The sequence below is a fragment of the Daldinia vernicosa genome (genome assembly GCF_022497035.1).
Source record: "Daldinia vernicosa strain CBS 139.73 unplaced genomic scaffold F5Y00scaffold_53, whole genome shotgun sequence".
In the NCBI taxonomy this organism is placed as follows: domain Eukaryota; kingdom Fungi; phylum Ascomycota; class Sordariomycetes; order Xylariales; family Hypoxylaceae; genus Daldinia; species Daldinia vernicosa.
This window is the reverse complement of record NW_025953969.1, coordinates 83538-111537: the sequence shown is the minus strand read 5'-3', so window position 1 is coordinate 111537 and position 28000 is coordinate 83538. Positions and strand designations below refer to the sequence as shown.

At 45.9% G+C, this 28000-nt stretch overlaps 11 protein-coding genes across 11 annotated transcripts; 7 read left to right on the top strand and 4 right to left on the bottom strand.

Annotated features, from left to right (window-relative positions):
* Positions 1 to 120: 120 nt before the first annotated feature.
* F5Y00DRAFT_245764 (uncharacterized protein) lies at positions 121 to 3676 on the top strand. Its single transcript, XM_048009019.1, has 2 exons — positions 121 to 2456; positions 2527 to 3676. Exons 1-2 carry the CDS (start codon positions 746 to 748, stop codon positions 3603 to 3605), a joined length of 2790 nt encoding a protein of 929 aa, XP_047861612.1. The 5' UTR covers positions 121 to 745; the 3' UTR covers positions 3606 to 3676.
* A 161-nt stretch (positions 3677 to 3837) lies between these two features.
* Positions 3838 to 6529, bottom strand: F5Y00DRAFT_272723 (ankyrin; the record flags this gene model as incomplete). The annotated part of the gene is made up of 3 exons (XM_048013038.1): positions 3838 to 4259; positions 4313 to 5531; positions 5675 to 6529. 3 exons carry the CDS (start codon positions 6527 to 6529, stop codon positions 3838 to 3840), a joined length of 2496 nt encoding a protein of 831 aa, XP_047861611.1.
* Positions 6530 to 7409: 880 nt separating this feature from the next.
* On the top strand, positions 7410 to 8885 carry F5Y00DRAFT_245763 (pyrroline-5-carboxylate reductase). The gene is made up of 2 exons (XM_048009018.1): positions 7410 to 8058; positions 8122 to 8885. Exons 1-2 carry the CDS (start codon positions 7506 to 7508, stop codon positions 8424 to 8426), a joined length of 858 nt encoding a protein of 285 aa, XP_047861610.1. The 5' UTR covers positions 7410 to 7505; the 3' UTR covers positions 8427 to 8885.
* Positions 8886 to 9156: 271 nt separating this feature from the next.
* F5Y00DRAFT_272721 (Isochorismatase hydrolase) lies at positions 9157 to 10418 on the bottom strand (the record flags this gene model as incomplete). The annotated part of the gene is made up of 3 exons (XM_048013037.1): positions 9157 to 9376; positions 9532 to 9990; positions 10131 to 10418. The coding sequence occupies 3 exons, from the start codon at positions 10416 to 10418 to the stop codon at positions 9305 to 9307; spliced, it is 819 nt and encodes a 272-aa protein (XP_047861609.1). The 3' UTR covers positions 9157 to 9304.
* A 638-nt stretch (positions 10419 to 11056) lies between these two features.
* Positions 11057 to 11692, top strand: F5Y00DRAFT_272719 (Glyoxalase/Bleomycin resistance protein/Dihydroxybiphenyl dioxygenase; the record flags this gene model as incomplete). The annotated part of the gene is made up of 1 exon (XM_048013036.1): positions 11057 to 11692. The coding sequence occupies one exon, from the start codon at positions 11057 to 11059 to the stop codon at positions 11690 to 11692; it is 636 nt and encodes a 211-aa protein (XP_047861608.1).
* A 2071-nt stretch (positions 11693 to 13763) lies between these two features.
* On the top strand, positions 13764 to 15787 carry F5Y00DRAFT_163932 (uncharacterized protein). The gene is made up of 2 exons (XM_048004747.1): positions 13764 to 15293; positions 15354 to 15787. Exons 1-2 carry the CDS (start codon positions 14378 to 14380, stop codon positions 15572 to 15574), a joined length of 1137 nt encoding a protein of 378 aa, XP_047861607.1. The 5' UTR covers positions 13764 to 14377; the 3' UTR covers positions 15575 to 15787.
* Positions 15788 to 16216: 429 nt separating this feature from the next.
* On the top strand, positions 16217 to 17045 carry F5Y00DRAFT_245753 (uncharacterized protein). Its single transcript, XM_048009017.1, has 2 exons — positions 16217 to 16549; positions 16605 to 17045. Exons 1-2 carry the CDS (start codon positions 16422 to 16424, stop codon positions 16933 to 16935), a joined length of 459 nt encoding a protein of 152 aa, XP_047861606.1. The 5' UTR covers positions 16217 to 16421; the 3' UTR covers positions 16936 to 17045.
* Positions 16945 to 18183, bottom strand: F5Y00DRAFT_163914 (uncharacterized protein). The gene is made up of 2 exons (XM_048004746.1): positions 17770 to 18183; positions 16945 to 17712 (listed from the first exon to the last, which is right to left on the bottom strand). Exons 1-2 carry the CDS (start codon positions 17905 to 17907, stop codon positions 17032 to 17034), a joined length of 819 nt encoding a protein of 272 aa, XP_047861605.1. The 5' UTR covers positions 17908 to 18183; the 3' UTR covers positions 16945 to 17031.
* A 464-nt stretch (positions 18184 to 18647) lies between these two features.
* F5Y00DRAFT_163898 (uncharacterized protein) lies at positions 18648 to 19759 on the top strand. The gene has a single exon (XM_048004744.1). The coding sequence runs from the start codon at positions 18818 to 18820 to the stop codon at positions 19469 to 19471; it is 654 nt and encodes a 217-aa protein (XP_047861604.1). The 5' UTR covers positions 18648 to 18817; the 3' UTR covers positions 19472 to 19759.
* On the top strand, positions 19684 to 20802 carry F5Y00DRAFT_163903 (uncharacterized protein). Its single transcript, XM_048004745.1, has 3 exons — positions 19684 to 20042; positions 20099 to 20254; positions 20315 to 20802. The coding sequence occupies exons 1-3, from the start codon at positions 19896 to 19898 to the stop codon at positions 20726 to 20728; spliced, it is 717 nt and encodes a 238-aa protein (XP_047861603.1). The 5' UTR covers positions 19684 to 19895; the 3' UTR covers positions 20729 to 20802.
* A 1-nt stretch (position 20803) lies between these two features.
* On the bottom strand, positions 20804 to 21840 carry F5Y00DRAFT_163896 (calcineurin-like phosphoesterase). The gene has a single exon (XM_048004743.1). It carries the CDS (start codon positions 21676 to 21678, stop codon positions 20872 to 20874), a length of 807 nt encoding a protein of 268 aa, XP_047861602.1. The 5' UTR covers positions 21679 to 21840; the 3' UTR covers positions 20804 to 20871.
* Between the last annotated feature and the right edge of the window lie 6160 nt (positions 21841 to 28000).

The window sequence follows — 28000 nt, the reverse complement described above, 5'->3', positions numbered from 1 at the left end:
ACTTGCAATGCGTAGTATTTATTCACCCAGAAGGAGGCAACTAACCAAGAAGAGAGCAAGACGTTTCCTCGAATATTTTGTCTCATGCTTGATAGATTGCTGGGGATTAATAGTAGCAGAGTTGGCACATCCCAAAACCCCTCATCACCTGCGGGGAATTGCTCATCTCCAACATTTATCATGACAATTGCGAAGTCTCCAAATTAGTTATCAAGGCCGCTAAACTCGCATGTCTAGCCAGGGGATCTCCACAGTCTCCGCAACCACACCATAGTACATCGCCGTTAAGCGACATGAATTAGCTCCGCGGGCACTCACGTCATTCGTGGAATCTTTCCATAAAGAGATTGATGTTTACTTACGTTATCCTATCCTGTCTTGTTCGCCATAGCAAAGATCAATGCTAATGCATACTAAGTCAACTTAGATGCGGAGTAGCTATTCATGCTTTACTACCTAGGCAACATGTCCGGTGTAATATCCTACCGAGGTTGCAATGATACGCAAATCAAGTTACATAGCATGAATGCTTCTAGCTTGTAGTTTACCCAAAAGCCCGTATGCCGGAAATTGGAGATCAGTTTTCCCATACTGTTAAACAGGTAGGTAATTATGTATATAATATATAAAGATATGGGAGACTTCGGTATAGAAATCTCACCTAGATGGAGGGAAGTCCAGCGAGGCTTCGAAAAAGAGTTGAAGAGGACCTCGGCTGTGTTTCTGGCCTCTTAACCTTCCAAGCATGTCTCTGCCCCGGACTATAGGGGCTATTGTCCTCGGCCTAGCTAACTTTGCTTCCGCCCAAAAATATCGAACTAATAATAACAGTTCGGAAGATGCTGTCACGGTGAGATGGATCGGTAACACGCCAGCACTCAATTTGGGGTCGACATTCGGACTTCCTTGGCCCCGGGGCAAATACCAAGCGAACCAGACCACATTTACTGGCTTGGGAGGTGACGGTAATGACCAGGTCCAGATAGAGTCATGGGTAATAGCTTACTGGCCCGATGATTCGATCAAATGGACTGGGCATGCACTTGGTGGATCAGAGAAGGTTTACGAAGAGTACAAGATTACCGCGTCTACCAGGGTTGAAGCTAATACGACCAAACGCGCAAACTCGTCTACTCAATCAGGGTTAACCGTCAGCGACTCCAACGACGAGATTACCGTGAACACCGGAAAACTCACTGCCACATTCCCCAAGTCCGGAAGCACCCTCTTAAGTACTATTAAGACGTCAAGCGGCAAAATCGTAGGGCAGAACGGACGACTGATACTGCGGTCGCAGTCCGGTATCACGAATGACAACGGAAATACAACTTCTATAGACAAGCTGAGATTCGAAAGTAACATCGAAGAAGTGACCGTCGACTCCGGTAAAGGCAGCACAGTTAGGTCCCTTATAACTGTCCGCGGAAAGCACCAAGCATCTTTGGGTACCCATGATGACTGGCTACCATTTATTCTTCGCTTTTACTTATACGCGAATTCCGACGCCATCCGTGTTGTCCACACACTCGTATTTGACGGGAAGGCCGATAAGGACTTTGTTGCGGGGATTGGAATCCAGTTTGACGTCCCTCTAGCCGGTGAAGAGTTGTATAACCGTCATGTCAGGCTGGCTGGTTCCGAAGGAGGACTGCTAAGCGAGGCGGTGCAAGGCATTACAGGGCTACGAAGGGACCCTGGCGAGGAAGTTCGCAGTGCCCAATTCAAAGGCGAACAGACACCTGATATTGCATCATGGGATACCCGCGTCTCCTCAAGGTTAAAGTGGATTCCCTCATGGAATGACTATAGCTTAACTCAGCTGTCCCCTGATGGATTTACACTGAAAAAGCGCACCAAGGCTGGTCAGAGCTGGGTGAAGATCCCCGGAGGCACGCGAGCCGGCGGTCTCGCCTATCTTGGCGGTGCTACGCAAGGTGGTCTCGCAGTCGCTCTTCGCGATTTCTGGAAGAAATATCCAACAAGTCTAGACATCTCTAACGCGACCACGGATGTTGGTCAGATAACCCTATGGCTATACAGCCCTTCTGCCGAACCCATGGATCTCAGACCCTTCCATGACGGCCTAGGGGAAGACACATATGACGACCAACTCGATGCGCTCGAAATCACTTATGAGGACTACGAGGGAGGTTACAACACACCTTACGGCATTGCTCGAACGAACGAATTATTCCTATTCCCGTTCGACAAAACACCCTCCTCGGATACCCTAGCTTCCCTTACCGAGCACGCCAACGAACCGCCCGCACTTGCCGCTGACCCGGCATATATTCAACAGACAAAAGCTGTCGGTTCATACTGGGAGACGATCCCTGACAACTTGACCGAGGCAGCACGAACGATCGAAACACACCTCAACTTCTTAATCAAGTTCTATCAAGATCAAGTGTCTCAGAGACGATGGTATGGGTTCTGGGATCACGGTGACATTATGCGTATGTACTCCTTTATTTGGCACCTATTTCCAAAGTCTCTAAGGATAAAACCACTAACACATTATTGTAGACACCTACGACGAAGATAGGCACACCTGGCGCTATGATATTGGAGGATACGCGTGGGACAACTCGGAACTTTCCCCTAACCTTTTCTTCTGGAACTACTTCTTGCGCACGGGAAGAGCGGACGTGTACCGATTTGCAGAAGCCCACGCACGACATACCGGTGAGGTAGACGTTTATCATATCGGTCCGTTCAAGGGATTCGGTACCCGCCACGGTGTCCAGCACTGGGGCGACAGCTCTAAGCAGATCCGTGTGTCGACACCCATTTACCGACAAGTATTTTATTACCTGTCCGGTGGCGACGAGCGAACCGGGGAACTCCTCCACGAGCTTATGGACGCCGACCAGGCATTCCTCACGGTAGATCCGCGTCGCAAGGTCCGCAAGGACAACGGCACATATGTTATTGACCCGACCGCTCTGGACTTGGACCTCGGTCTGGACTGGTCGGGCTTAGCATCGACATGGCTACTCGAGTGGGAGAGACGCGGCCCGCGATGGGAAGAAGCACGATCAAAACTCAATACTACTATGCACAGTATTGTAAACCTGAAAAATGGCTTTGTTACAGGACTAGGTCTCTACAATCTCTATACGGGCGTTATCTCGCCACCAGCCACTGACCCAGAGAACCTCGGCAACGTGACCGTGTCCCATCTCTCGGCGAGTTTTGGGCTGCCAGAGATCATCTCGCAGCTGACGGACTACCTAGGAGACGACCTGCCGACCGGCTTTGAACAGGTTTGGTTGGATTACTGCTACTACTACGGCGCGGGGGCAGCGGAGCAAAAGGCGCGATATGGAGTCAGCTTCGGCAACTTAAGTTTGAAACAGGGACACTCGCGACTGACTGCGTACGCAGCCAAGAAGCTCGACAACTCGACGCTGGCGGCGCGCGCGTGGAAAGAGTTCCTCAGCACCGACGGCCTCTCGCCATCCCTGTCCTGGGCAAGCGAGCATCTGAACGGAAGTGAAGTTCTAGTGCCGGTTGACGAGGCAACGTGGGTTTCGACCAACGATGCTGCGCTGTATGGACTGGCCGCGATTGAGAACCTAGCCCAAGTTAGTTATGCCTTATAAGCGTATTTTAGTAACCTACCTTAGGTACCTCGGAGGTAGATATATAGCAATAATTACCATATTTCAACACATCATAGTTAGTCCTCTTCCGGGAAATAAATATGCAAATTAGGTATATTTATTAAACTACTTCTTAGGTAAGTCAAGTTAAGACTTGAGTTACCTTCTCAATTTTCAGTCTCGTAATACTCCCCCTCAACTATCGTTAGGAGCGAAGCACCAGGATAGCCTTTTAATGTCTAGCCCGGCTAGCCTCGTCCATACTGGTCCTGAACTGAGAGACTTCCCGGTGGAGGGGTGTTTCTCGAGCAACTATTTTCCAGTCTTTGACAACGTACAGGTTGCTTAGTTCCACAAATAGGTGTAACTGGGCTATATTATACATGCGATGCAGGTTATCCGCCAACAATTCAAACATTATTACATCGCCTTCCGTCTGGATTATCCCATTCTCGATGAAGGCTGTGAATATTCTGAGGTACCGTCCAACATTCTCAACACGATCGTCATAGAAGCCTACTTCATAAATATACGAGAACGGCGAGTAGCCCTCGTTATTAAGCTTGTTAATATCCGCGCCATTTGCGATAAGGTGTGGTATAAGGGTGGGAACCAGGTAGTCACCGAATCCATAAGAGGCCATATTATGTAAACCTATATATAAATCGTTAATAATCTACGCATCTTAATGAGTGAGGTGTACTTACAAGTTTCCCCAATTTCGTTGACCCATGAAGCATCAGAAGCTCCATTTTGGAGAAGAATCGTCGTCAGGGGGAAGCAACGGACCATAGTAGACATCCAAAGAGCCTTAGGATATTTGGAAAGCCATCCTGAGCGATCGAGTTCGAGGAGAAGCGAGAGAGCTTCACAATACCGTTCTCGACCGCGTATGTCTCTGTCTTCGAAGTGGAATTCATCCTGATAGACCAAATGTTCCAGTATGTCACCAAGATTGGGCATTTCATGAGAGTCTTCCGCACCTATATCGATAAGGTACCGGCAGATATCTACCTTATAAGTGCAGAGAGCGGCTTGAAGAGGTGAAAATAACAAGAACTCCTCGACGTCTTCTTGTAAAGAAAGACGATTTACCCTTACGGCACTACGGGCATTTATATCCGCACCATGTTCGACTAGAAGCTTAACCAGCTCAAGATCATTTGGGCTTGGGGAAGAACTAGCGCATAAAGCCATGAGAACTGGTCGGTTGCGCCGAGTTATCTTGTTAGGATTTGCCCCATTGTTGAGGAGGCACTCAACGGTATCAAAACAAGATTTCGGAGATGCCGTATCCGTGGCAAGGACAGCAGCAAGTAGCGGATTTAGACCATCTTCGTCTTCTTGGTCAACTCGCGCACCATGCTTTATCAACAGGTCTACCACCGTTGCCAAATGAGCCCCTGATGCGCGCACTAGCGGCGAATGTCGAGTGCCAGGAGAACCGTGAACATTAGCACCGATGCAGATGAGCCTTTTGGCCAATTCCACCATGCCAGAGCGAACTTCTTCATCGCAAATATCGTTGAACTCAGTATTCTTTGACAAAGACCCCAGGTCGCGCTCGAGCAGAAAACGCTTACGAAATTGCATATGCATATCGTCATCTACCTTAGACCCAAGGTGGAACCATTTCTCTGCTGTGGCTTCGCTAGGGATCCCACGGAGGGAAATAAGGCACTGGTCCAATGCGGATGGTAAATCGTCTGTAGGAGGATGGATATTCGCCCCGGAATTAATAAGGTAAAGGGCGTCTTCATACCAACAACAACGAATGGCTCGTAAGAGTGCAGTGGGTTGTTCATGAAACCAAGGACACCCTTTATTAGTTCGTGCTTCCATGTTTGCACCGTGCCGAATAAGGCAATGCATTGTCTGGATGCTATGTGGTGTCCCTAAAGCCCACATGAGGGGGGTTGCGCCATCCTATGAAAAGGTCAGTAATCATTATCTCCAAAGAAGGGAAGTGTTCGCTCAGATATATCCAAAAAGTCGGAAGTACCTATATGGAATAAATGATGTTCAAAACACATTTAGGGGGGGAGGCAGTGTTAATAAATATTACTTACAATATCCTTGATGTCAACGGGGACCTTGTGGTCGCCTTCTAAAAGTAGTTCCATGGTTGATAAATAGCCGCCACGGGCCGCCCAATGCAGTGCACTAGACTTCCTTTTTTTTATTTCAACATCTGTTGACGCCCCTAGACTAATAAGCAAGTTTGCCACAGCCTCATTGCCGCAGCATAAGGCGGTGTGTAATGGTGTCCAATAGTAATACTCTGACTTGATTTCCTTCCGGTCGTGATGAGGTTGGCAGTTATAAATAGCATGCGCAGGAACGTCCAAGAGAGCACCGGAGTCTACCAATAGCTTGACGATCTCGGTAGATCCAGCTATAGCAGCAGAGTGGAGGGGGAACCAGAAGTTTTTCAAAACTAGACGCAAGTATCTTCTTACTCTTCTTCTTGTTCTACTCTCCCTATTCCTTTCCTTCTTTCTACTCTTTCTACTCTTTAATTCCCTGTTGTAAGTAGGAGGATCGTTATTATGCCTTGAACGACGTTCTATAGCCCTCTGCTTACGACTAATTATACAGTCAAGGACAAATCTAGTGTCTTCTGTGTCGCGAACCCATTCAAAGCCAATACGGTCCTCTGAAGAAGGATCTCGGGAATTGGACGTGAGCGTATTTGGGTTTTGCCCTGCCTCGAGAAGCTTCTTCACCATCTCAATATTACCAGCTTCGCAGGCCACGCTTAGCATATCCGGGTGGTTTGCAGCAGCAAATTTATAGAAGATATGGTTAGTGGTGAAGTAGAAGCGTCGACTTGTGGCGGAAAGGGAACTCAAGTCGGCTGCACGGTTCAAATGCTCCGAAATCTCCATAAGGAGCTCGTTGGGCAAGCTTGTGATAGATGTCATATTGGAATAATTATCGGGGTGGATGCTACAGCAATATGGTGTAGGATTCAGGAGAAAGGCGTAAGTATTATGATGTTGGTAATAAGGTTGTTAATATGATCTGTAGAGGAACGACGATGAGTTCGAGAGAAAAGGGGTAAATATATATAGTCAAGCCAAGCACTTGTACATGTTCGCTGTACTGGAATAGATGAGCACAATTGAAAAGAATTGTATCTACATGTAAATGATTGTCAATGACAATGTGTGTAGTACAATGTAACTGTTAGGATATGACTGAGGAGTGGGATACTTAGAATAATAGATGGGACTGAACAGACTGTGGACAACCTCTTTACCCCTTTACAAATGTCTTAGGTTTGGTAAACAAGTCATAATTGACTCTTTAACCGACCAGAGGGGAACTTAAGCTGATACCACTTAGATACATTATCGCTATTTACGCCAACCTGACGACAATAGGTTTTTATCTGTGAAGAAGCTATCGAGGACTATAAAATATGAGGAAATATATATACGGGGTTTTATCATAGGGGGAAGTGCTACATTCTATATCGGTCTTAAATACCTGCAGAAGCCATCGGGTATTTTACAAAGGTTGAACAATCCTTAAGAGAAAAATGAATAAATAAAGAAGAAAGAAATTATGATCATAAAGTAGTAACTGGACAGTCCTTATAATGTGAAGCCATAATAATGAGGGTTTTGTTTAACAACTTTCCATAGCTTTAGGTATACCTAGGTAGGTACCTAGGTACTTATGTATTAGGTAACCTGACTCTCCAGCCACACCAAACCCTATAATTTTGTCCTAGCCACTAAGCACAGCCGCAGAAGTTTAGATACTAAGTGACACTAAGAAGACCGAAGCAAGCCGACATCGACACACTCACGCGGGCTTCATCCGTACATACACTACTGTACATATTAATAAATCCGCACAAGACGGAAATCAGTAAGACATACAAACTGCAAAATGGCTTCTCAACTACAAAACAGCAAGTTAGGGTTCATCGGAGGCGGTAACATGGCCGGTGCCATTATTGGTGGTCTCGTGGCTAAGGGCATTAACAAGCAGAATATTATCGTCTCGGAGCCCTGGGAGGTGAATCGGGATAAGATTGGGGCAACGGGGGTGCGCACCACCGCATCCAACGCTGAGGCTTCGCAGGATGCGAATCTCCTCGTCCTCGCAGTGAAGCCGCAGGTTACAAAGGGCGTATGCCAAGAGCTTGCCGGCGCTTGGGCCGAGCGCACGTCCCTACCTTTAATTGTCTCTATTGCCGCAGGCATCACGCTGGAGAGCCTCAAGGAGTGGTTGAAGCTCGCCGACGGACGCACACCCCACATCATTCGTGTTATGCCTAATACACCCGCCTTATTAGGTGAGGGCGCATCGGGCCTTTTCGCAAGTGGCGACGTGTCGCAAGAAGAGAAAGACTTGACCGCGGCGCTACTAGGTAGCGTGAGCAAAGTGGCCGAGTGGGTGGATCGGGAAGAGCTGATCGACGTCGTTACCGGCCTCTCAGGTAAGGACCATTCCCACTGAATTGAAGCCCATTGGAACCTGATCAGAGGCGAACGTGATTTAGGATCCGGTCCTGCCTACTTCTTCGCTATGGTTGAGCATTTAATCGAAAGCGGGATAAGCCTAGGGCTTTCGCGGGAGCAGGCAACGCGTCTGGCCAAGCAGACTTGCTTTGGAGCGGGCAAGATGCTAGTTGAATCGTCCGAAGAGCCGGCGCAGCTGCGAATCAACGTTACCAGCCCCAAGGGAACTACGGAAGCCGCCCTGAAAAGCTTCGATGCCTCGGGATTCAAGGACGCTGTCGATAAAGCCGTGAAGGCGGCGGCCGACCGAGGCAAGGAGCTGGGAGAGACTCTTGCCAAGTCATAACTCAACAGAGAGTCCTTAGTGGTTACCTGTTACCAAAGCTTTGGAGACGTTGAACGTTCCACTAAGCTGGGTTCAAAGCCACTTTTCGCCAACTAAGATCGAAGCAATATAGGTCTTAAGTTGACTAGTACTGTCGAGTCAATCTGTGCATGCGCGTGATGATATCAAGAATAACGTATTAAACAGAACACAGCAGCAGTTGTTATGTCCAATTCAAGTCTCATAAGTACTGCCATAGTCATCAATATTTGATCACTAGACCAACGAAATTGACAGGATCAAGTTGCCTTTAGCTGAATACAGATACGAGCTTACACACCGTCGTATAATATAGCCATACATAATCGCAGTACTTTGCAAAATAGCCATTACTAACACTTGTCAGGAAAGTGAATTATTTTTCGTTGTCTTATTAAGACACTTACACTATTAGTCAGTTAAGACATTAAGACGTTGACATATGACAAATCAACCTCCTCGTTCTATCTTGGCACTATTATACCAGATAGGTAAGTCGTTGACCGAAACCCCGCGTTATTCCCGTCAAGTTACGAGGGTAGTCAAACTGTCCGCCATGGAGCTACTTGGAGATCGTGACCGCCGCATTATCGGAGAAGCTTTACTTAATGCTACCCAACCGCAGGCACTAATTTTCTTCGTGAAGCCCGAAGGTCCCTCACATACATACACGCGGGGTTCAAGACTAATACCTGGGGTACGCATAGAAACTGGGGAGATAACGTAGCATACAGTGCTCAACGCCTACTAATGACATCTTAATATGCTTTGGAGTACCTAGTTGCGGAGTTGCCAATCTGAGAAACGGGCTGTCTCAAGCAAGCCTCACCCAATAAATGAAGTCATAGATGTCGTCGTATTCATTTCCGTGCTTCGGCGTCGAGCGTACCATCAATAACGCTGTTGCTATCAACTACGAAGCCATATATCCCCTATGCGTCTGGCGTTAGCAAAACGTTTTGAAATGTCTAATCCGAACTACAGCAGGGGAGGGGGAGGGGAGGGAAGGCTATTCTATCTTGACATTTTAATATTGGGATTATTTGGGATGTTTAGACCGAATAGTAAGATCAAATAGTCAACTCACCGAGGTATTGCGTACAGTAACCTCTTGCCCTCCTGGAGTCCCCGTTGCACAGCAGTCCTCGACCATAATGCAGTCGTATCCGCGATAATATGCGTCAGCTAGAGTTCCCAAGACGCATTGGTCCGTGTTTACGCCGGCAAATAGAAGAGTGCGAAAGCCACCGGAGTTTAATTCCTTCGCGAGCGGCGTCTCGCCGTGCCAGAAGCCGGATATACGATTCTTGCTGCAGAATATATCCGATGCGCGTGTGATGTCACGTAAAGCGCCATAAAGCGCTGCATTCCACGATCCTTCCATTAACATTCGACCTCTACCCTCTCCCATGTCGGAGCCGAAGCCGCCTCTAGCCTGCTTGCCGTCTGGAGACGTCGTAAGTAGGCTCCTATCGAAGGCCCGTTCGGCGGCCGCTGGCATGGTTTCGAGGTCCTCCTCACTCAACCCCCAGTTCAACCAGATAATCTAGACCCAGTACCAATGTCAGTACGAAGTTCAACACATGTATAACATTATATTTTCATATTTCACTTGGATATGAGGGGTATCATAAGACAACCCGATTATACGTAGACCGATCCTGAGTGCTAGCATTATTACTATACCTTGACATCAATCTCGCGGCATTTTCTAACTAGTTCAAGAGTACGCTCCACTGCAACCAGACCAGTAGGGTGGTTATTGCAACTTGGATGCAGGAATAAGTTTTGCATGTCAACCACAACCAGAGCGCTGAGGCTCGGCGCCAGCGTGATCGATGTATCCGTAGGACCCTTAGTCGTGCGGAGGGTAAATGCCGATGGGGATGATCCGCGAGTAAGGCTGTAGATCTTGGCATCTTTATCATAGGTCCATTCATTGCCTTTCGGTCCCAATGTCAAAAGCCGAGACATTATTGTGAGTCGATTAGAGGGGTCTAGATTTACGTCAGTACGTCTGCTACTTGCTGCAACAAGGGACAGTACCCTAGGTAGGTAAGTGGTAAGTTATGAGGGGACGTAAGTACGAAGAAATATGAATCTAGACTGATGTAATGATATAGCTAGAGGCGCTTTGTCTTACCTGATATTTTAGATGTCTTGGTGATCCAGGGGTCTAACATAGGTGGACGTGTACGGGCGGGGAGAAGGGAGAACCAGTCACAATTTGCATCCCTTATCACAGGTATGCCCTACTCCCTTGCGGCCCGGAGATTACCTTTTCGGACACTCACGGCGTCGACGGCGCAAAGTTGTGTCACCTTTCCATACTGTTGGTGTGTGCTCCCCGCATCCGTTTGAGGGCGCGTGCAGCCGTTGTATTTGTAACGATATTAGTCAGTGGTCAAGATATATTAATAAGTGCTCTGTAGATATTATATTAGATATGTAACGGTATAAAAGGTCGAAGTGTTCCCTGTGTGGTAGGTACCTAGGTAGACTGCTCAATATCGTCCACAACAATCGACACTAGTTCAAACTCGATACAGCTGTTCTTAATCAGAAACTAACGTTTGATTAAATCCTTTTCGACTTCCGCAACCTCTTACATTATGGCTGGAGCGAATCTGTCTGGCAAAGTCCTTTCGCCTGATAGTCTAGCACACGTTGTGCTTAGGACAGGGCGGTTCAAGCCCGTGCTTGAATTTTACAAGGTCTTTCTAGGTGCACGCGTCGTGTCAGAGAGTGAATCGCTAGCATTCTTGACCTATGACAGTGAGCATCATCGTGTCGCTATCATATCGATTCCTGGCTTGGGCGATAAGATCCGGCTGAGCGCCGGCTTGGACCATATGGCATTCACTTTCAAAACGCTAGACGACTTCACAACGGCTTATCTGCAGCGTAAAGCCCACGGTATACTACCCGTCTGGTGTGTCAACCACGGACCTACCATAAGCATGTACTATCAGGACCCCGACGGCAACATACTCGAAACACAGGTAGATAACTTCGACACGGTCGAGGAGTCTACTAAGTTTATTATGGGTCCCGAGTTCATCGAGAACCCCATTGGCGTTGATTTCGATCCAGAGGACATAATTAGACGGTTAAAGAGTGGTGAACCAGAATCTGAGATTAAAAAACGTCCTAATATCGGTCCTCGTGGGATTGAGTCAAGTCCGCTTATGAATCTGCCACTACCTGTCGTTAAGGAGAGTAACGGGCTTGTCGAAAGTACTGCTTGATGCCACGAATGCATTTGAATAGTATCTAGCCGCTCTATCCGCTACCATGAAAATAGGAGATAACCATACAATGGCAATAAAGAAGAAGCGCAGAGCAGTTTGAGTGGCCAGGGCCGTGTACTCAATCTCATTTCCGATCAGTCAATAAACTTCCTTGGAAAAGCAATCATCTATCTAAGTCTTGTCAGCGTGATTCTAGTTAATATGAAATATAAAATTCACCTTTAGGCATTGGGCCTCTAGATTGTAGCTCATGAATACCAGGTAAGATCTAGTAACACAGCATTAATAAATCAGTCGCCGCCAACAGATGAAGAGGAGATACGGTACTGCGTCCCGATCCAGTAACCATACAGGTATAGACGCCAATACCTGAGGACACGGCGCATTCAACATCGCCCGTAGGAACACCGAAGATCCAAATAATTGATTGCTTGTCACTTCGCAGTGAGCCTTCAACTATCTTGCCATGGTGCTTCTACAATGGCATTCGAAAGCACCAAGATGTCCGACCGGAATGAAGGGTTTCCGGGAGGTAATAGTAGGGAATGTTTGGTCAAGCGCCGGCCGAGCGAATTAGTCAAGACTGAGTCGTTATGCTAGCATACGATACCATCGAGTTAGAACTTTTCCTCGGGTCCTTCGGGCCCAATCAACGAACCCAGGAGCTTTCAAGGAGATTCATAAGATCAACCTCTATGATCCACCGCCCCCGGATTAAGGGGAATGCGTGGCCCGTCAAGCTGGGCTCGAAGACCCTAAATCATAAGAACAAAATTAACGAGATCGGATGAAATGAGAGCCGACAAGTCAATATTGCAACATCGATGATCGACGCATGATGCTCATCATAGATTGACATATGCATCAGCACAATTGAAGGGAAATCGAGCCGATATGCCGTAGCTATGAATTGCATAGATCGACGAGTAAGCTGAGGACGTCCCTGTGAAAATCCTAGCAAGAGTATTCCCCGGCGTCCGAGTAAATGATATTCAATCCTATCGAAAATCTATCAGTCGATCAGTATAGTTCCTTTAAACAGATCTATTCATCGAGGAATAAAAAGTGATATTTCCTACCGACGTAACTTACGAGTAGTCTCATCGGTTACTGTACTTGTAACCGTACATTACCATTAACTAGTAGTAACCGAGAGAGACTATGAAGTCGCCCAAGGCGGTATACCTAGTAGATGCTTCACCAAGACAGCTAACACTTAGACCGCTAATTAGCTGACCGTGGATAACAGTCATGGTAAGCGCTTTGTTTAATCGGTGCTGCGCCAATTGCAGTACCAATTTCCGTTATCAAGAGAGGCTCAACTTGGTAGTAAGAAAAGCGAGGTTAGATAAAACCCCCTGAGTCTCGTAAACCGTCTCAAAACCCCTTACGGAGCTGTTTGATCGCTCTCTGGCAGGGATATTTAGCGAGGGTAGAGGGGTTAGAAGGCGTCGGAGACAGCCGTTTAAAGAAGATGGTGGGCCTTCAAAGGCCCCAAGCTGTCGCCGTACCTAGCTCGACATTCGAGAAGGTTAGTGAAGCTCGTACTCTGATTACTCTGATCTTAGTCCCAGGTAGCTACCAATCCTTCTTGAATTTAACACCACATAGAGCCCCTTTAAGGTAATAGAAGAGAAGACAGCGTTAGAGAGAATCGGGACGTGCACTTTTGCATCGAATTTGCGAATAAACCGTGCTCTTTACGATTGATAAAGAAACATAAAAATGACCTACCTTCTAAGCTCCTAGTTATACTCATTATTAATGTCATATTAATATGAATAACATGATTGGCGACTTGCAAATACACCGAACCCAGCTATTGTTGATCTCCGAGCCTCAATTGAGCCTCACCTGAGGATTTTCCATCGTAGTAATCCGTAACTGGATACTACTATCCTCGTACTTCGTAGATCAGCATGAAAACAATATGATACCCATTAAGATTCGTTCATACATAGCCGTATTCACCTATTAACCCCTGACAATTTAGAATGGACGCACGCGACCAAAGCATCCCCTGGGTCATATCTGTTTCCGCTAACAGTTCCATTAACCGCCCATGGGATATCAGAGACGATATTCAACAATGCAGATTAATAAAAAAATACATTTTCTCTATACCGCGGTAAAGCACCTGGGGGTATCTTACATCCAGTCTACCTAACGAGCTTCATTATTTTCGAGGGGCACGGCATATAATCCATGTACCCTCCGCTTCTTCACTACGAGACGCTTGACATGGGATGAACGTCCGCCGGAAGAGGGTTACTACGAGCGGTCATATCCTTGCCGCATCATGCTGGCTCACCATCTGATCTTAACCCTGAGGTGAGGTTTGATCGGCGGAAGGGGCTCGCCAAAGCCTGCTCAGACTGCTGGCCTATCCCAACTGATCGCCGTTGACTTGTGGCGATCCACGTGGGCTATCTATATAATCGCATTACCCCAACTTCACATCGTGAGTTCTTCTCTTTTTTTTCTCTATCAAGCTTCGGTTCGTTCTTTGATATCCAATTCGTTTCAGTTCTGTGAACTTTTCGTTCTCTTAACCTTCCCTTCGTTCTATTCACCATACCGCCCGGTCGGTCTTTATTCGTTCTATTAAATTTACTTTCCATACCTTTTCAAGGAAACTGAATCTGTTGCTTGACGCCAACTCTGTTCTTCTTCTCCGTCATCATGTATACCAAGGCCGCACTTATCTCGGCTCTGTTGGCCGTTGCCGAAGCCCGTTTCAGCCAGGAGCAAATCCCCGTTGCTGCTATCCAGGCTTTGAGTAACTTCGGCAACCCAGGTGAAGCTCCCACTCTTGCTGGTGCTGTTCCCGGCGTACTCCTCGCCGCTGCAGACCCATGCGCCAAGCTCACCCTCGCCGACAAGATCGTGTCAACTCTCGGCACCGACCCTCAGGTCATCTCAGCAGCACAGAAACTCGTTGCTGCCGAGCAGAACTTCAACCCGTTCGTGGTGTCGGTACCCAACATCTGCGGTGATGCCAGCCTACCCGCTACGCAAGAGCTCCGTGGAATCGTTCCTCTAGTCGACCCTGCCGTAACCGGCTCGGACGTTGAGAACGCCAACTCGGCGACTTCGCTACAGTCTCCCTTTGACGCTGCCGGTCTTAGCGTTGCCGACGTCATGACCGCCCAGGGCTTTTCCAACTTCACAGTGAACGGAGCCGCCGCCAGTGGCAGTGCCAACAACAGTAATAATAATAACACTAATAACACCAATACTGGCTCAGCTACTACCGCCGCCCCTTCAGCAACTGCAACTGCTACTAAGTGCGTCAAATCAAGCAAGACAACGACTACCGCCGCTGCTGCCACTTCTACTGCTGCTTCCGCCAACAATAACAACACCAGCGGTAACGCCAGCGCCAACAACGGTACCGCATCCAGCCAAGCAGGTGCCGGTGCCGTTACTAACGCTGTTACTGGTAACTTCCCTGGTTTCCAAGCTTCAAGCCTTGGTCTCGACTTCGGTACTTGCACGCCTACCGTCAAGTTTGAAGAGTCCCTCAACGGCCGCAAGGCGGGCGAGTTCACTTTCCAGGCTCAGGACCCCGTTGTCAACAAGGGCCAGCAGGAAGCTCGTAAGTTTCTCCCCTCTTAGGATTTATCACTTCACAGAATACTAACTTTTCTCGCCTTAGTCAACCCCAACATCATTTTCAACCGCATCTGCGACCAGCTCGTCAACGTTTGCAATGCATCCGACGACGCCCACACTGCTTGCAAGCAAGCTCAGGCCGACCTGGGTTCTGGTGCTAAAGATGCCTCGACGGCTAACGCCTGGAACGAGGCTCTTGGCTTTGCCGGTGTTGACATCAACCCCGACAACGCTCCTCAGACGGGTCTTATCGGCCACACTTAAGTGATGTCGCTTGGGATTAAAGTAGGGTGGTAAAACCATGTCTGTTCACTTGTGATCTTGCACAGCGAATATTTCTAGAGAGATAACGTGTCATGACGTGTTTAAGAACTTTGTTGTATCTATTAAATACAAATTTTGTATAATCTTGAAGTGCTATTTGAGAGTGACTCTAATGGGTGTTATTAAAGCATGCTCTTCAAGATGATGCTGCCGTAAATAATAGTAGTTCATCCGAAGAGTTCTCCTAATTACCGATGTCGACGCATAATCGTTCGAAATGAGATATTTCATCAATTTTGTTGGGTGAATGTCGGTGTAGCGATGTTAAGATAGGGCGTCGTGTGGGCTGACAATACGAGAAGGGCTTGATGGTGATGTTTTTCATGTCTAGTTGCTTCTAGCAATGGAGCCGCTTTCAGGAACGTATTACTCGAATACGACGTCGTTGGGCTGTTCCATACAATTCAGCTTACTATGTAACTGAAGGCTGGTTATGCCCCTGTGGTTATCCCGAGAAATTGACAGCCCTAATGAGAGGAATACGAAAAGATCGACCAAGCGCGCTCTACTATTGGCGGATGCGATGTAACGGTGGCGGATATCAAAGAACACGATGGGGCGATTCGGCTGGGCTGGGCCGAGTCATGATATTCATGATCGACGTCTGTGGGGAACTGAAAATAAACATATAATGCGCTCCCTACCAGCGGCGTTGAGGCTATTCGCCTTATGTTAATCACCAGTTGAACTTGATATTAAATTAAATATCGACTATAAAAGCATCGCTTCGACTACAACACTCTCGTTTTAATACAAGGTACTTTCGTTCATATCAACAACAGGCAAGATGAAGCTCTCCGCTGTCCTCGCTTTTGCTACCACTGCTTTGGCTGCTTCTATACAGAGGCGCCAAGCCCAAAACTACGGCATTGCCAACTTCGCCGCCGACTGCATTCCGCATAGCACATTCTGCGCGTAAGTAACCATCACATCTCCAGATACCTCTGGATAGTTATTTACTCGGATTTAGTTATAACTTCAACATTATCACCGATCCCATCTTCCCTCCGGATGTGTGCAGTGCTTTCGTGCAAGGCCCTGACGTCTTACCCGAAATCACGGAGGGGAAGTGCAACAACACGGCTTACACGTGGTCGACGACCAAGACTCCGGATGGCGGTATCGACTTCGCCATCTGGTACCCCTTTAACTCGCGCTCCAACATCACCTACTGCCACACCATCCCCGCCAGCCAGATCACCACACAGAACAACGGTGCGGTGAGCACCCAGCACTACACCGGGCCGAGGAACTTCACGGCTTCCATCTTCGACTGCGCTCTTCCGACTGCCAGCGTGTAAGAGCGTTAACGGGGTCTGATGAAAAATATTAATATATTGCTATTCTATAGACTATTATAAGCTAGTGGTAATGTTTTAGGCTACTCGAAAATATACTTATTTTCCATCATTTATGCCAAGCCAAGAAGTGATAAGTCTTGCGATTGACCACCGACCACCACGCCGTTTTTCCGTGCTCTCCTTGTCAAAATAGTCCTGGAGTTCGTTCATCATTTCCCTAGTTTGTCGCCGGCCGTCTTTGAAATCGTGCCAGAATTTGCGGCATGATTCCGGTAATTGTGTGTCATCCAGGAGTCCGTCCGCATCGATATATTCTGCAACATAGGTCATCATGCTGAGATAAAAACCGCTATATTCTTCCCGATGTACAATAGATAGGCGCATATATGCCTCGAGAATGGTATGTGCAGTCGGGACGATAACAGGAAACCCTTCTTTTGAAAAGGCACCGTGACCCCTGCCATGTCTAGGGCGTGGAAGGATAGAGTCGTCAGAAGCGAAGATGTAGCGTGAAGCTTGTAGCTTAGCCAAGGACTGGTTGTCGCTGAAAATATCTTCAGGAGGGGGTGAAATAAACCATAGGGTTTCAGAATGCGTTCGTATAGAAACATCCACCTCCGACACTCCAAGATGCATATGGAAAGATGGGGCTGGTTGTTGTGTATGCTCCCTAGATACAACACATGATCTAGGGTCCGGGCATCTTTTCAGATTGGATCCTTTCAACGCGGTTACCGCGGCTGAGATTTTTTCATCCGGGACAATGAACTCTATTCCCTACACCCAGTTAGTGCTGATCATTATGTTAATCGCATATAGATGGTCAAGTTATACCCCGATGATAGACGGTACTCCGTACACAGTTAGGAGATAATCACCCCACAGAACTGAAGGTACGCCAGCATCCGATAATAATTGAGAGATAGACTTGACGAAGCCTTCATCAAGTGCTTCTATTTCTAATTGAACCATGGCTAGAATATATGCCAACACAAAAAAAAAATGTATAAAAGGTTTGACGCTCGGAGTTGATAAAGTCCTGTATGTGAGCTAGAAGGCTAAAAGAGGAACGTTGAGAAAGACTTGTCGGGATCTCGAATATATCTACCTACGCAGATTATTGCGGGCTAAACTCATATTACACAAACAATTTGATACGTTATTCATTAATACCGGAAAGAATAGAAATAATGATATATCACCAGGCAAGTAAGAAAATTGCCTAGAGTTCTTTATCAACACATGATCTTAGCGTCTATGATTAGAACTAGGTTACCTAGGAGGTACCTAAGGTAGTCCACCGTTATGTAGTAGCCGCGCGCTTTACCCCAAATACCTAAACCTAAATCTAATGCAGCTCACATGTTTTCCCTGTCCCAACTTTCCCTGTCCCAACTTCATCTTAAACACAACCAACACAAGAGGGCACCCCTGTGGGGCACCACAATAGCCCGAGTTTATAAAGGTCAATCACCCGCCCGCCAGCAGCGGCAACAAACTCGAATACCAGCCTTTACTGGAATTTTTTTAAAAAAAATATAAAAAAAATTTGGAAAATGGAAGAAAGCGTGGGGTTCGAACCCCAATACCTTTTAGCAACTTTTAACACCTTTAGCATCTTGAAAAAGGGCTTGAAATAGTACGTATTTCGACTTTTTTTCGAAAGTGGGGAATCTGGTAGAAGATGCACCCAATAAAAACGCTTAAAGGCTACGCACGGACGAACTTCCTTCTCAAGGAATTCTTCCATTTTAGGAATTTGAGATCAGCCAGACAATATCCCTCGTAAACTCGGGCACCCAAATGGATGGTCGAATCGCATTTGTTGATTAGGTATTCAACCTCAAATTTATTATAGCGCATCAAGTATCAGTTCAGGGTGATGGACCGTCAATCTACGTTTCACCTATTTCCCTATCTCCCTGCAGAGCTTCGCCACGAGATATGGCGCATGGCGATGGCCGACTGGTACATTGTCACGTTCTCCAAACACTCCAACAATGATAGATTGCGCTCTCTAGGATGGGACCCCTCGACTATAGGGCAAGTATGCCAAGAAACAAAGTTCTTGATGCAGAAGACATTTCTCAATGTACGTTGGCCGCCACGTAGCCTAGGCAAGCAACATCAGAACATTGGTTGCTGGATCAATTTTGGCACAGCTATCGTTCATTTTGGCCCAGCCGACGTAGCCCTAGATCGCATCAGATACACCGGAGGAGAATTCGCTCTCTCGCGCTTGGCCTACGCGGCTATAACCTGGACTTCGTGGTCTGATATTGTTAAATGTTTCCAACAGTTTAGTCTGCATTATCATTCCTTACACACCGTATTTATTTTCGCATCTGCAGAGCCAATCATTTCACAACCCCGAAAAATAAGGAATTGTGATATTATTCCTATGGTTAATAGTATCACGATGGGTCCCCCGCGCCTCGACGCGCAGCCCCTAGACGCTTTCCGCATTAGCGAAGATTTACGCGCCTGGTTCCGCAAACCCGTTCGCCCGCCAGCGGTGATATTGCTTCCCTTGTGAAGGTATTCCCTTAATATACAGCTACCTAGCTGTCGGATTTCATGCAAGTCTCTCTTTTGAGGATTGAAGACTGTTGATCTACTGTTGATCTTTCGTGCCAACGTACAGAACGGCTATTAGCCAGTTACGAGTCACTATAGTTTAGAGAGCCAACCTGATATCCTTGGCCATGGACGTGTTGGTTCCCTGATGCAAACTCGTGGCGCTTCGAGGCCGTATAGTCGGTCCCGTACTGCAAGATCACAATCAACGTCTAATATCTACAGATATATTCGATCTACCGTAGCCATTATTAAATAGCGACTCAACCTACAGGATTTTTTTTTTCTTCATTCCAGCATCTCATCGTCTCATCTAAACGATTTATTACTATTTATTCCATTATATTACCAATAATCATATCATATACAGCGTCTAAGGCAGAATGTCGCCATCTTTAGCCGAGCTCGAAGCCGCAGCAAGAGATGTAATCCGAATCATGAAGACCGTTCCCGGGCTATCAGAGCAGCATATAGCCGTAATTGGCGGGATGGCTTTATGGAAATACCTACCTAGGGGACGCTCTACCGAGGTCAGATGATTTGCAAATATTCAGACCATAATCGAAAACAACTCACCCATTCACAGGACGTTGATTTTATCATAACCTTAGACGGACCGAAGAGTATCAAGCCGAAACTATTGGCACTAAGTAACTCTCCATTCGTTGAATACGCCCAGTGGTTTTATTACAAAACGCCCAACGACAGACTGATTCAAATAGACTTCGTTGGACATTTCCAGGTAATCATTGCCCAAATGTTAACCAATAATATGGACTCGTCGATTTTAACTACTATATAGGCTGCGTATTTCCCACCAACTGCACAAAGGGTTAAGGATATTCCCGAGGGGACGATTCCTTATATCACGCCGAGCGACCTCATAGTCTCTAAGATATTCTCATGTGGCCTCCGCGGTGATCCCACCAAAAGTCGTCGCGACGCCGCTGACGCCGAAAACCTCCTGAATGAAGTGACCAAGTCTCATGGACCCCTGATACTTGCGCCTCATCAGCTAAATCCTGTTCAAGGAGGCTTGCCCGACGTCATTCGACAAACCGATAAAAACAGTGACTGGTGGATGACAAGGCTCGGTCTTGTGACGCCCTCTGACAGTGCTTCAGGATCTGCTGGCCAAACCTCTGGTGGGGGTTCTTCTGGTGGTAGCTCATCCCGTGGATCGGGTGGGAGAGAATCAAGGTACTCTTACTACTAATGAGATTATTTAACATTGCCATGTATTCTCACATAATCTTGATCTAATATCAGATCTTGCGCATGTACATTACTGTATTTAGGTTTAAATTTGGATATTGATTTGCTGGATACTGTCTACGCCCGCTTTTCTATAGCGAGAACTCATAAACAAATTACTCTGTTAACATCAAACCCGTCGGCACCGCCGAAGTACCCTTTCTGATTTGTGTAAACCCTCTTGTTAGTCTTCGTATCTACATAGTCGCAGTTATAATGGGTATGCCCGAATGCCCAGAGTTTTACGTCGTTACTGCGCCAGCAATGCTGATCGCTGAGGTCGGTAGAGAACCCGGCGGTCCTTTTACTTTGGCGGTGTTGTGCTTCTACAGTCCTTTCATCTCGTGTTGGACTGTGATGTGTGAAGATAACGATTTTTCTCCCAGAACCCTGCAGTTCTTCTACGCGGTTGTTCAGCCATTCCAACTCTCCATCGTGCTCCGCGCTATGTTGTTCAACTGTCCAGTTCTCGATATGGTAGAAGTCGTTTAAGCCATAGCTAACATCATCTATGGAATCCGAGGGGACCTTGGAGAAGAGCGTGCAACCCAAAATTGTCAGATTTGTTCCATTATTGTCGATATCATATCTTCTCTTGTTAAGGAAGACGAATTCGCCAATACAAGGCTGCGTTTCTCGCTCCCGGCATACTTGCTGTTCAAAACAGAGCATGGTCTGCTTGGCATGACCCCAACTTGAATAATAAGGCTCGTGGTTACCCAACAGGAAGAATACGACGCGGAAATTGGCGAGCTGTCTTCTCAAAAATGCGAGAAATCTTTCTTCATGCTTCTTGACGCAACCGATATCACCCAGCAAAGCGAGATACGATGCGTGAGGAGTGATCTCGAAGTCTTCATAAGTATTATAAGCCTCCAAATGAAGGTCGGAAAGTATTTGGATTGTAACCATTGTCGAGGTTGAAGAGGTTTGCTTGAAGTTTTTGAGGCGGGGTTGCGTTAAAAAATTAAAGTAAAAGGGCAAGTATTTAAGTCGTTAACTATATCAAGCAAGTACTTTCAAGTACCCAACTAAGGCCACTTTAATAAGTGAATCACTTATAGAGTTTTGATATCTCTTTAATAACAAACTTTTTATTATCAAAAATCCATACAAACAATGCTTCGTTTAGCTAAACCGTTATCTTAGGTACATATTTTTCCACAAGTCACGTGTTTTTACAGGTAAGCAGCCAGACCGAATAAGTGTAACAGCTAATAACGTATTATTTAGGAAGTCATGAATAAAAGTATCGGCTTTAATGATCACCTTAGGTAACTATATAGAGGGAAATGCAGTGCTCATGAATGCTACAAGTTTTGGATATACTTCAGCAAAAATGTACCCTTTTCTATCCATGAAGCATTTGACCTGCCGTTTTATATCCGCTGGCCAACACAAGGCATGATTGAATTAATTGAATGAATATGAATTCACGAAACAAGATCTCTATTAACAACCCGGAATATATCCGTTAGGACGCGATGCCATATGGAGAGAATATCTACCTCTACAATACTGCCAATACAGCAGAGAAAGAGAAGGAAGGGTTACACGTATATACTGGCAGTCGTGCAGTACGAATTCTTTCACAACTACTTTGTGCCCTTAAGCCAGTCGTTCTGGTAATCTTCGGATCTAAGCCAGGTAACCAGCAACCACTCTAGAGATTAACTCGTCTTACACGCATACTATGCCATAAGATGTAAAGATGGCGTGTTAATTTGATGTTAATAATTACAAGTTCGCGGTATAGCAGCTAAATAAAAGCTCGCCAAGTAGCTCGAGTTGATAGTACGTACGTATTATGCATATATTAGCGAGGTCCATTGATTATGTGTGTTGAGTAAATTCGTTCATTGCGGCCGTTGAAGTTGACCGGACCCTATCCGCTTATAAAAGTTAATTAAAATAAAGCAATAAGATCCCGAACTACCGAGACCTCTGGAAAGGAAGGCTTGAAAAGAAATGACGTTTTAGACTAGGTAAAATCAAGAAAGATTTCGGGAGAGAGGTAACATATCTCCCCTTTCCTCGCCACTGTACATTACTCGTATTTCACTTGTTCTTTCTTTGGGACTTGTCGAAGAAGATACCGCAATCACGAACAGCATATATTGGTTGCGCCGTGCTATTGTTTTTTCGCTGAAGAGCCTTGTATAATATTGAATAGAATGAATGCCTTTAAGGTTTATTCTCCAAGGGCAATTACTCAGGCAATAGCTAATCTTGTAGTCGGACCTAGGGGTTCATAGGTTTACTCGCTTCCGTGTTAGGTATTATACGATTTGAAGCGAAGTAATTTAAGACTAACTATTTGGTTTAAGGCTTGAATGAGTTGTTGTGGGTATCGTTACGGATAGTATAGGACTAACGCTATCGTGAGAATGGTAGTCGGGGGTGTCTGCTTCGCGACCGACCTATACGCTCCTTTAATACCCCTATGATGTATCATGTTTCAGTGACCACTTTCTAATTCTATGATATCGACCTTGTATCTAATTCCAGCACCTCTCAAATTTCTTAATATATCCGGGGAGATAGAGAAGTACACTGCTTATACTGACATTTCAATTATGACGGTTAGGTATTGATATAATCGCAATGTAAATACTTAGCTCATGGCGTCTGGGCCGCATTTAACAATCCTAGGTAGATAGTACACCAAGCACGATAACATATTTGATTTGATAAAAATTCTATTCGTCAATGGGCGTGGAATGCAAATTAAACTGAATATTATACCAGGCACCTACAATCAATATTTTATGGCTGGGTTGATGGGGAACGTCCACTTTCGAGCTCAAACCTTTTCCAGTTCTCCTTCCTCTCCCTAATGCCGAGAGGAGTGATCTCGTGGGGGCTGCTCTGTTCAATCATGTTGGAGAAGGTCTCCATAATCCACGTAGTAGACCGCTATTACTGTATACATACCCCAAACAACACCCTTAGAACTAGACCGACTGAGGTTTTCATCATCGAAAACCCACCCCAGAACCCAGGGATCCTAAACCTTGCTGACGCTTCTCTACGTTAAACCCTTTCAGTCTGGGATGAGATGGTTAGAGTACCACGTATTACTCTTTGAGCGCGACTTGCGTCATTGACGTCGGTACGTTTCATGAGGATCGGATGCCTGTTTAACTATGAGTTGGCCGAGAGGTTATAGGATGTGGATGGGTTGCTGAGTTGGCGCATTAAACGGTGTGGCAGTATGGAAAGACTCGTCGTCGTAGGCTCTCGAGAGGATATGATGTGCAGCCCTACAACTCCGAATCGCTGTTAAGATACCTAATATATCCTGTAGTTCAACCCAACCATGCACGTGGTGCCATTCTATTCGCCTTGGCCGGCTCCTCCAAGCAAACTTGAGTATGGAACACGGCTATCGGGGTTTTCGTCGAGCTGTCCAAGCAACTTTCGAACGCACATAGCGTACCGGATATTCAACCTAGAATCAAATGAGAATTGGAGTAGCCAAGTAAGTTAGGAGTGTCAGGGCGGTCTGAGATTTCTTGGAATGTCGCAGCTGAACCTACTGGTGGCAAAGGGAAATTGTAAGGTAAACATCTAAATTCCTTTTTCCTTTGCCCAGTATCTTTTACACGTGCTGTCGATATAGAGTAAGAGGACCGAGCACCGGTCATTTTAGAAGGGATATTATATGCGGCGCAGCCCGGGAGATAAGGGTATTACACCTCAACCGACCGGGGGAGTTTCCACTAAATACGGTTACATAGTATTGGATCATTGCGAATCGAAATTCTTAGTATTGATTGGATACCAAGTATCTTGAGGCTATTCAGGCCCATATATGGACCCATCTGCGTCGCAGCCTGTGCGGTTCTCCTGGTTACCGTTGATCATCCAAACCCTTGGGTAGGTAATCAGCCCCTTGCGCTTCGGGTCTGCCCAGCCTTGCTAGGACCCGGGTTGCTCGGAATTCGCGCCGGTCATAGGGCATATATAATTTAAAGTAGAGCTAGCTAAACTACAACAAGTCTGAACACTTCTCTTGGCTAAGCCAGGGCCAAGTTAAATCATCAAAGCTCGGGGCATTGAATACCGCCGTTCTTAGCTTCGATTGATGCCAAGGAGACCGTTCATCATGCAGTAAGAACCTAAGCTTGATTCGTGATTCTATTCTCATAGGCACGGAAGCGATTGTGGCAGTCGAGACCATCAAGAGTTTGAATATAGCAACTAGTGTAGTACAGTGGTTATACGATGTCAATGTTCTAGATCTAGTTTAGACTCAATATCTGGAGATATGTAATAATGCCAGTAAGAACAGATGATTAGGGTCAGCTTGAGCCAAAACTACAATGAGTCTACCTGGTTTATCTTTGCTGAAAGTACTGACTATTATATTAACTTAGGTAACTATGGTTATCAGAACTATCTTTGTCACTCAATGCTGATAGCTGCTTGATACCCTCAACATGTTCCCCAATGGATCTCCTCATGACTAAGGGGTTAGTACCTACGTATTGCGTAGAGGGGGTTTGCAAGTATCTGCCAATAGAGTGCTTCGGAGATATGTACACAAATGTGCCGCGCGTCTGAAGATATTGTGGTGCTATCGACGCGTGATGTCGGTTGAATCAGGTTATGCTCAAAATTTTTTTTTTATCTAATACTAATAGTATCTAATAGTAATAAGTATTGCTACTACTACTACCACGGTTAGCTCTCGTTCTAAAGCTCCGTTCGTTCTAAATTGGTATAAACGGTCTATAAACGGTTTTTACATATGCGTGATGATAAAACGGAATCCCTGAGACCTTCAATATTCGAGTTTCCTGGTAATCAACTAGTTCTAGACTGCCTGGTATCGGTCACTGAAGCACATTGACGCATTCGAGGTTGCAGCATATGCAGTAACTGCCTATACATAGTCGTCCCCGTTTGATGTGACAACAATAATAGACCCTACAGCTATAACCACTTCTTCAAGCAGTTGGTTCCTGCGAGTGTCACCTGTGACGACTGCAAGCAGTTGACGTCGTAGTAGCGAGAATGCATGGAGCTGTTTGTATGTATTATCTAAGAATGGCGTCTTGCCAATCAGGAGTGGTTATTGGCTGCTCGATACGACAATAAGCATGTGGATCTTCGACGCACGAGGAGTAACATGGAATTGCAACAGTTCTATATTTTCCGCTTTTCTGGTATTTGTTGGTGTACCTAGTATTTACTTTGCGTTAACCTACATTAGCATCATGTATTTAACGTCATATCACTCGATTATAATAGGATAACGTTGGAACTTATGGGAGATTATTAAGGAATCGGCATTGAAGATCAAGAAGACGGCAAACGCGCGCCGAAAAACGCATTACCCCCTGTTTTTCTGTTGCCCTTTGTTTACTTTGCTTCGGCTTGGGATCTTCGTTTAATTATTTCGCATATTATTCGTACATTTTAAACCAGACTTTTGAGATGGCATAGTCCAGGCTAGTAATTATGTGATGTTATTATGAGGCACCTAAGGTATTCGTGTGCAAGTTGGATTCCCCGACCTCTGCTTTGGAAATGAATAAGTAACTGCACATTAACCCTATACATAGCAGGTATTCGAGGGCTTTGATACCTACCTAGGTACCCATATTCCAAGCATTTGGACCTCGTAGTCTAGAACACCATATTGTTATACGATTTCGTACCCGTCAGTTTGGCAATATCCTTTCAAGAGACTTAACTCTGTAATCTAGGCACCATGTATCGTGTCGAATCATCCTTACCACAGTGTTGGCTACACCGCTCACTGTTTGCCGGTTTTCTCGTTCCAAACCCTAGGATTGTTAAAATCTAAAATTTGAAGCCTCGATGGGTTGGACAACCGGGTTTGTATCAAAGTGGACCTCTTGGTAAGATATCAAATGCCTGCAAGAGATAGATCATTACAGGCGCTTTGTCGTGTTCTTGAAGGACTTTAGGCTTAAATGTTTTGATCGCTTAGATCTGAATTTAACAGAGCAAGGATTAGGATCTTTCTGTCATGCTGTTTAGTAAGGCATTGCCATAATAGGCAAGGCGACAATGGCATCGCCGAACTCACTGCGGCGTTAACTGAGTATGTACATATGTAGGATTGTTCTCTGCATCCTGCTAATTTCACGTGACAGAGTCTTTGCCCTCGTATAGTATATGTAGATCGCTTAGGTACGCAGGGTTTGGCAGGGTCTAGATTGTGGATATTTGCGCGATACTATCGTCATAGAAGAGCCGGGAACGTATGGCGGGGATCCAGGTACCATCGATAGGGGCTCCGTATTTTCAAGTTTCGGGTCCTTGTTCTTGGATAATGGGATAATGGAGTGCATATGTAGAAGCACAGCCGGAGGAGGGAGTGGTGTCTCGGCAGAGAAGAGCTGTTAACTTTAAAGGCATCGATCGCTTCCGGGGCGACGGAACATGCAGGATAGACAGACTTCCATGTCCTAGCCAAAAATGGGAGGCCGTCTGATAATAGAGGCGCAGTGGTCCGTGAGCCAATAGAATAATCTGTCGCCTCGCGGCATAGTGACGGGAAGGAACGTTGAGACTCGGTCCGCCTGAAGCTAAGCTTAAAAATAACCGAGACGAACAATCGCCAGTTAGCACCTAGACGATATCCTAGTCTCTTCTTCGTTGTCCAGGCCTGCTACTATGGATGTATGCAGATCTCAGGGATAGCTTCAAGCTTCGACGAGACAATTTCGTGTCTCTCAGGTTAGAGACTGAAGGTGAGATGTTTTGAAATGAGTTGGGATATTGGATAAGAATACTCCTTATTTCTTTTGTCACCGAGCTGTATCTACGCTATCCATTTTAATAGTTGCAACAATGTATCTTACCTGGATGAAAATTGCTTGGGGTATTGATTATCCTTTGTGGTCCGATTCGAAGACATGATCACAGCCGATGTAATGATGATATTCTAGGGAATACCAAAGCTTGCTTTCTGGAATCGACTCTTAAAATCTAGGGTAAGGTTAATATTGTCTCTGTAGTACCTCCATCGTATAAAAATTTAAGATTAGTCCCAGAGATCTCTAGATATATCGACTGATGTCCCAGCCTATAGTTGCACCAATATTTCCGCACTTTGAAAAAGGGGAATAGTATAGTATAGTGGTCAGCCTGAGTTGTATGACTTCTAAGCTTCGGTTCATCATATTACTCATTCATTATCTCGTGATAGTTTCTCTAACCGTATGACCACAGATTTATCGATATGAAATAAACATTG